The sequence below is a fragment of the Gobius niger genome (assembly GCF_951799975.1).
Source record: "Gobius niger genome assembly, chromosome: 11".
NCBI lineage: Eukaryota > Metazoa > Chordata > Actinopteri > Gobiiformes > Gobiidae > Gobius > Gobius niger.
In genome coordinates, this window is record NC_136862.1 from 1,842,164 (window position 1) to 1,850,612 (window position 8,449).

General features: G+C 40.3%; 1 protein-coding gene across 1 annotated transcript in view; it reads right to left on the reverse strand.

The window, feature by feature from the left end:
• doc2b (double C2-like domains, beta) overlaps positions 1-6,497 on the reverse strand; it is a 143,584-nt gene extending 137,087 nt beyond the window's left edge. The window contains exon 1 of the mRNA XM_079565670.1: positions 6,088-6,497. Within this exon, the coding sequence (XP_079421796.1) occupies positions 6,088-6,454 (367 nt within the window). The 5' untranslated portion in view covers positions 6,455-6,497. The remainder of the gene's footprint in view (positions 1-6,087) is intronic.
• Between the last annotated feature and the right edge of the window lie 1,952 nt (positions 6,498-8,449).

Below are 8,449 nucleotides of genomic sequence, written 5' to 3' on the forward strand. Positions count from 1 at the left end.
CAGCAGCAGAGATGAAGAGGAGGAGGAGGAGGAGGCGAGGGGGGGGGGGCGAGGGGGGGGGGGAGGCGTGGGAGCGAGACCAGGGAAGTGGTGATTTAAGGACGTTAGCATTAATTAAGCAGGTAATTAGTCATGATTGTAGCTGGACCAGACAGTCACGAGGGAGGGGGAGGAGGGGGAGGAGGGGGGCCTCTCTAACTCACCACAGTCACAGAGCTGTGGAGCGAGAACAGAAATCCCCAAAAAGGCCAAACATTGTAAATCCTTTCAAACGGAAACTAGAAGATTTACAAACTGCGCTGACGACGAGTCACCTGACAGCTCCCAGCATGCACTTCTTTGCAAACGTTTGTCTAAAATGTGTAAACAAATAGGGTGTAAGTGTCGTTGAAAGGACTTGCACGTAGTATTTTTGTTTTAAGGGTTAATATTTTTTGTTGACATTTATTGTGACTCAACAATGATGGAAATGTGGCAAAAATGTCACAAGAAATTGACAAAAAATTGACGAAAAATTACAAAAATGTGATAAAAAAATGGACAAAAAAGGGACGAAAAAGTGATGAAAAAGTGGCAAAAATTTGACCAAAAAATGACCAAAAAATTACAAAAATGTGACAAAAATGTGATAAAAATGTGATAAAAATGTGACAAAAATGTGACAAAAAAAATTGTGAATTTATGTTACATTTTATAAATTAGATACGTTAATTTGCCAAAGGAGTAGTTTTATTTTTTATTTTTGTACCGCAACTATCGCGAGATTTAGTTTAGTATAAGAGGCTGCGAGATTTGCATGATTGACAAACGACAAAAAATTGATCAAAAATGGACAAAAAATGTGATAAATATTTGACAAAAAGACAAAAATGTCATAATTTTTTTTTACAAAAAAGACTAAAATTTGATTAAAAAAAATGTCGAAAAAATGGCAAAATTTGATTTAAAAAAAATGGACAAAAATGTGATAAAAATTTGACACTAAAAAAAGTTACGAAAAAATGACATTTGATAAAAAATTGACGAAAAAATGACAAAAAATTTATAAAAAATGACAAATGTGATCAAAAAATGTGACAAAAAAATGACAAAAATGTGATAAAAATTTGACAAAAAAATTATAAAAAAAATGGATGAAAAAATGACAAAAATGTGATAAAAAATTGACAAAAAGACAAAAATTTCATTAATTTTTTTACAAAAAAAATGACTAAAATTGTCGAAAAAAATGACAAAATATGATACAAAAAATTAAAATTGCAAGGTATTTAGTTTTATATTGTGTCTAATTATTTGTATATTTGTAAAGTACATTGGTCTAATTATTGTATGCTTGTTTAGTTTGCACAAGACTGAAATATTTGCTGCCCAAGAACCTCCGAAGTGGCAGGCGGCCACGAGGCGGCCATTTTGTTTAATGTGTTATTTTCCCTGTGACTGGACCATGTCTAAAGCCTTGTATTTCATGTCCTGTCCGACAGTTTTCACGGCATAAAAGTAAAGCGCCCGTCTTTAAGAAGCCGTGCCTGTGTTGTCATTTCGGAGCCACATGGGGGGCTGAGGTTCTGTGGGTCCTGGAGGGAGTTACAATAAACTGTTTCCTCATGAGTGGGACGTCCCAGAGCCAGGGCCGGACCGGGACTGAAACACAGCCCCGGACTCTTCCCAGCCTCGGACAAATGAGCGTAAATGTGACACTTCCACAAAGACATAAAAACAACAACAAAGACCTCTGACCCCCCGCCTTAACCCAGAGCATTTTCTCCAGCTCGGCTTTGCCCAAATCTAAAAGCTTCTTGACTGGAGAGCAAAACTGTGACGGCTTATTTGAAAGATAAAATCTAGAAAAGTGATGGTAACTTTTTATGTTTATGTCACTTTTTCCTTGCATTGTTGGTGTTTTTGTCTCTTGTTTTTCGTTTTTTTTGTGTGTCATGTTTTTGTTGTTTTTTCATCACTTTTTTCATCGCTTTGTCGTCAAGTTTTGGTCACATTTTGTTGTGTTTTTTGTCACTTTTTTGTCGCTTTCACGGCACATTTTTGCTCCGTTTTCATCCTCGTTTTTGGACGCTTTTCCTTTTAAGCTTTTAGATTTGGGTAAAGCTCGATTACGGCAGGGTGTGAGAGGTTAGGGAGAAAAGTGAGAGGCCAGAGCGCCCCTGACCATGACTCAAGACAGCGCCACCTGGAGGGTATAAAAGCCGCCACATCCCCCTGCTGGAGGAGTTGTGTAATTGGCTTGTTGCGCGGTGTGGCTATGCTAGTTCCTCTGACCTGAAGGTGTGAGCGCCTGGACTTCCTGTCTGTTTTCTTTTCCTGGAATAATAATCAGATTTTCTAAAGATGATGTTGTGGGCGGTGAGTTCCCGGTCGATGATCATTTACTGTGTTCAAATCATGAAGTTCAGATCAGAGACGCCTGTGATCATGAAGGATCGATAGTTTGTCTTGAAGCTAAAGGCTAACATGCTATAAAAATATATATATATATAAATATATATAAAGGCACTAAGTTGTGTAATGCTAATTAACCCCTTAACTCCCACCTGAACCGAGCATGTTTTCTCGACGAAAACAATGATGGAAATGTGGCAAAAATGTCACAAGAAATTGACAAAAAATTGACGAAAAATTACAAAAATGTGATAAAAAAATTGACAAAAAAGGGACGAAAAATTGATGAAAAAGTGGCAAAAATGTGACAAAAAAATGACCAAAAAATTACAAAAATGTGACAAAAATGTGATAAAAATGTGACAAAAATGTGACAAAAAGTGGCAAAAATGATGGGAAAAATGTCACAAGAAATTGACCAAAAATTGACGAAAAATGACAAAAAATATGATAAAAATTTGACCAAAAAATTGCAAAAATGTGACAAAAATGTGATAAAAAGTTGACGAAAAAATGAAAAAGAAAAAAAATGTGACCAAAAAATGACAAAAAATGACAAAAAAATTACAAAAATGTGATAAAAAAATTGACAAAAAAGTGACGAAAAATTGATGAAAAAGTGGCAAAAATGATGGGAAAAATGTCACAAGAAATTGACCAAAAATTGATGAAAAAGTGGCAAAAAATTGATGAAAAAGTGGCAAAAATGATGGGAAAAATGTCACAAGAAATTGACCAAAAATTGATGAAAAAGTGGCAAAAATATGACCAAAAAATGACCAAAAAATTACAAAAATGTGACAAAAATGTGATAAAAATGTGACAAAAATGTGATAAAAATGTGACAAAAAAATGGCAAAAAAGTGGCAAAAATTATGGGAAAAATGTCACAAGAAATTGACCAAAAATTGACGAAAAATGACAAAAAATATGATAAAGATTTGACCAAAAAATTGCAAAAATGTGACAAAAAAAAAATTACAAAAATGTGATAAAAAGTTGACGAAAAAATGAAAAAGAAAAAAAAATGTGACCAAAAAATGACAAAAAAGTGACAAAAATGATGGGGGAAAAAATGAGTGGAGAAAAAAAGCTCCTCTCGGTTCAGGCGGGAGTTAAGAGTTTAAATTAGCCTTTAGCTTCAAGAAAAACTCCCTGATTCTTACAAACATAAACGTCTCCTCTATGGAAATATTTCTACCAGAAACTCACTGGTCTGAGCTCATCTTAATGGAAATGAAGCTTCAGCTCAGAGGGACTAGCGTAGCCACATTGTGCAACAAGCCGATTGCATCTATGTAATGATGGATTCTCCAATGGCTTTTCCCGCTAATTGTGGGCCGGTGTTAAGGTATAACGGGCCTTATCTCGGTCTGACCGGCCCAAACGTACGTCGGCCCATCGGGAAAACTCCCGAATCTCCCGACGGCCGGTCCAGCCCTGGCGGCCGGTGAAGAGACGAGAGTAAAGTCGTGTCCGGGGCCTTTTTGTCTCAGAGGAGTCGGATCCAAACGGTTCTCAGTTACTTACAGTAACTCTGGTTCTCTGACGGTGTCGGGAAACTCACAGGCTGATTCTCAGTGGTCAGACAGAGCGTCAGGTTTGTGGGTCAGAGAGCAGAGGTGAGAGAATGAGGCCATTTTAACCTCTTAATTCCCGCCTGAACCCAGAGGATCTTTTTCCTCAGATTGTTTTCCCATCATTTTTTTGTTGGGTATTCAACTCATTTTTGTAACTTTATTTGTCATTTTTTTGTCACATTTTAATCATTTTTTTGTCACATTTTTGTCATTTTTTTGTCACATTTTTGTCATTTTTTTGTCACATTTTTGTCATTTTTTTGTCACATTTTTGTCATTTTTTGTCACATTTTTGTCACATTTTTTGTCACATTTTTTGTCACATTTTTGTCATTTTTTGGTCATTTTTTTGTCACATTTTTGTCATTTTTTTGTCACATTTTTGTCATTTTTTTGTCACATTTTTGTCACATTTTTGTCATTTTTTTGTCACATTTTTGTCATTTTTTTGTCACATTTTTGTCATTTTTTTGTCACATTTTTGTCATTTTTTTGTCACATTTTTGTCATTTTTTTGTCACATTTTTGTCACATTTTTTGTTACATTTTTGTCATTTTTTTGTCATTTTTTGTCACATTTTTGTCACATTTTTGTCATTTTTTGTCACATTTTTGTCGTTTTTTTTGTCACATTTTTGTCACATTTTTGTCACATTTTTGTCCTTTTTTTGTCGTTTTTTTGTCACATTTTTGTCATTTTTTTGTCACATTTTTGTCATTTTTTTGGTCATTTTTTTGTCACATTTTTGTCATTTTTTGTCACATTTTTGTCACATTTTTGTCATTTTTTTGTCACATTTTTGTCACATTTTTGTCACATTTTTGTCACATTTTTGTCCTTTTTTTGTCGTTTTTTTGTCACATTTTTGTCATTTTTTTGTCATTTTTTTGTCATTTTTTTGCCACTTTTTCATAAATGTTTTCTCACTTTTCTCACATTTCCATCATTGTTTTCGTCTCAGTTTTGTTGCTATTTTCTCACCTGTTTTCCAGAAGCTTTTGGATTGGGGTAAAGCCAAACTGGAGAAAAAGTGCTCGGTTCAGGCGGGAGTTAAGGGGTTAAAAAGTCTGCCGGTGGCTTAGTGGTTAGTTCCCACACAGGGGGCGGGGCCTGAATTGAGCTCATTATGTCCCCCTCCTGCCCTGCCCTGCTGACCAGTGGAACCGTTTCTGACCGTACATGAATCACCATGTTATTGTCCTGCCGGGGCCCGTGTGGATGTTTGCTCGGGGCCCATGTGGATGTTTGCTCGGGGCCCATGTGGATGTTTGCTCGGGGCCCCGCGTGGATGTTTGCTCGGGGCCCCCTGTGGGTGTTTGCTCGGGGCCCGTGTGGATGTTTGCTCGGGGCCCGTGTGGGTGTTTGCTCGGGGCCCGTGTGGGTGTTTGCTCGGGGCCCGTGTGGATGTTTGCTCGGGGCCCCGTGTGGGTGTTTGCTCCGGGCCCCGTGTGGATGTTTGCTCGGGGCCCGTGTGGAGGTTTGCTCGGGGCCCGTGTGGAGGTTTGCTCGGGGCCCGTGTGGATGTTTGCTCGGGGCCCGTGTGGAGGTTTGCTCGGGCCCCGTGTGGATGTTTGCTCGGGGCCCGTGTGGAGGTTTGCTCGGGGCCCCAGAAGGGCCAGACCCGGCTCTGCTCAAGTTCATCACCAGTGACTCAGGTCAAGTCCGTTTCCGCCAATAACAAGACGTAATTTAAGCACAAACGGGCGCCATGTTTGTAGAAGATGCCCCACAGTGATGACAGTATTCTACTGGGGGGGGGGGAGGATGGGGGGGCTCAGTATTATAACATTGCATCCGCATAAAGGAGAGAAAAGCAGCAGCGCGAGCGGAATCCAGCGCGTTTCCAGGACAAAGCGTGAGATTTATTCGCCTAATCTTCCCCGCAGTTCCGCTCTCTCTCACACACACGCGCGCGCACACACACACACACACACACACATGCGCGCGCACATACACACACACACGCGCGCGCGCACACACACGCGCGCGCGACATGCAACAGGTCTCATCCTGCGAAAACCGCGGCTCCAACAGCGGCTCCAGTCATTCTTTCACGCGAACGCGGCGCAACTGGTGTCCGACCTGCGCGCGCCAAACCCCCCCTGTACTCACTGGAGTCGTCCGAGTCGTAGCCCTCCACGTCGGGCTCCTCGTCCCTCCGCGGGGCCGGGGAGGCGGCGGCGGCTCCGGAGGGCCTGTCCCGGTCCCGGTCCTGGGGGCTCGGTCCGCCGTCCTCAGAGGCGCAGGGGGCGGCGGCGGCGGCGGGCGGCGGAGGAGACCCTGCTGCCGCCGCGGCGGACGGGGACGACGGGGCTCTGGCGGGGGGCCCCAGGTGCGCCACATGCGGGGGCAGGCCGCGCGGGTAGCGGGGGAAGTAGTCCGAGATCTGCTTGATGGGCTGGATGGGTCCCGGGCACACGTCGATGGCCATGTGCTCCTGAATGCTGATGGGGGGTCTGTCGCCTTTGCGCTGTGTCATGAGTCGACATGGGGCAGGGGGGACGGGGGGACGGTCCTGTGGCTGGGAGGGGGGGGGGGGAGGTAGTGTGCGTGTGTGCCGGGGGGTCCTACATGTGGGTGCGCTCCCGGTCCGTGTGTGCGCGCGCTCCTCGGTGCTGCTCGCTGCTGCGCGTCTGGAGCGAGGAGTGAGGAGTGAGCGGCGGCGGCGGCGCGAGGCGGCGAGGCGAGCGCGCGAGGGACGGAGAGAGAGAGAGAGAGGGAGAGAGGGAGGGGGGATTAGAGAGAGAGAGGGGGGGGTCAGCTGATGTCATGGCAACCGCGGCGTAAACAGGAACCATCAGCGCGCCGCTTAACCATCACATTAACCCCGTCCATCTGTCCGCGCGGCAGAGAGAGCGGTGAGGGAGGGGGGGGAGGGGGGGGAGACTTTATTGATCTCACAATGAAGAAATTCACTTGTTACATCAGCTCTGGAGAAACACTCAGGGGGAGGGAGGGAGGGAGAGAGATAGATAGATAGATAGATAGATAGATAGATAGATAGATAGATAGATAGATAGATAGATAGATAGATAGATAGATAGATAGATAGATAGATAGATAGATAGATAGATAGATAGATAGATAGATAGATAGATAGATAGATAGATAGATAGATAGATAGATAGATAGATAGGCGCAAAACACGACTGAGAATGAACTTAGCAAATGTTTTAATGTGACGAAAGCGCGACAAAGAGCGAGAAAACCTTTAAAAAGTGATGAAAAAGTGACAGGTTTTAACAAATCTAAACTCTACACATGTGTAAGTTGTGTAGAGTTGTTTTTTGTCAAATTTTATCACATTTTTGTCATTTTTTAGTCGTTTTTTGGTCATTTTTTTGTCGTTTTTGTGTCATTTTTTTGTCGTTTTTTTGTCATTTTTTTGTCGTTTTTTTGTCATTTTTTTGTCGTTTTTGTGTCATTTTTTGGTCATTTTTTGGTCATTTTTTTGTCACATTTTTTTGTCACTTTTTTGTCATTTTTTTGTCATTTTTTGTCATTTTTTTGTCGTTTTTTTGTCATTTTTTTGTCGTTTTTTTGTCACATTTTTGTCATTTTTTTGTCGTTTTTTTGTCACATTTTTGTCATTTTTTTGTAAACAAATCTGAACTCTACACATGTGTGAGTTGGATCCATTGTGTGGCGATGTCTTGTGATAGATAGATAGATAGATAGATAGATAGATAGATAGATAGATAGATAGATAGATAGATAGATAGATAGATAGATAGATAGATAGATAGATAGATAGATCATAACACAATCTATAAACAGAAGCAGGGGTTTAAAGAAAGACGACATCAGGCGCAAAACACGACTGAGAATGAACTTAGCAAATGTTTAAATGTGACGAAGGCGACAAAGAGCGAGAAAACCTTTAAAAAGTGATGAAAAAGTGACAGGTTTTAACAAATCTAAACTCTACACATGTGTAAGTTGTGTAGAGTTGTTTTTTGTCAAATTTTTATCACATTTTTGTCATTTTTTCTTCTTTTTTTTGTGTCAATTTCAGTTTTTTGTCACATTTTTAACACATTTTTGTCATTTTTTTTGTCATTTTTTTGTCATTTTTTTGTCATTTTTTTGTCATTTTTAGTCTTTTTTTTGTCATTTTTTTGTCGTTTTTTAGTCAATTTTTTTTAATTTTTTTGTCACATTTTTTGTAATTTTTTTGTCGTTTTTTTTGTAATTTTTTGTAATTTTTTGTCACATTTTTGTCACATTTTTGTCATTTTTTTATCACATTTTTGTCATTTTTTTGTCATTTTTTTGTCATTTTTTTGTCATTTTTTTGTCATTTTTTTGTCGTTTTTTTGTCATTTTTTTGTCGTTTTTTTGTCACATTTTTGTCATTTTTTTGTCGTTTTTTTGTCACATTTTTGTCATTTTTTTGTAAACAAATCTGAACTCTACACATGTGTGAGTTGGATCCATTGTGTGGCGATGTCTTGTGATAGATAGATGGATGGAT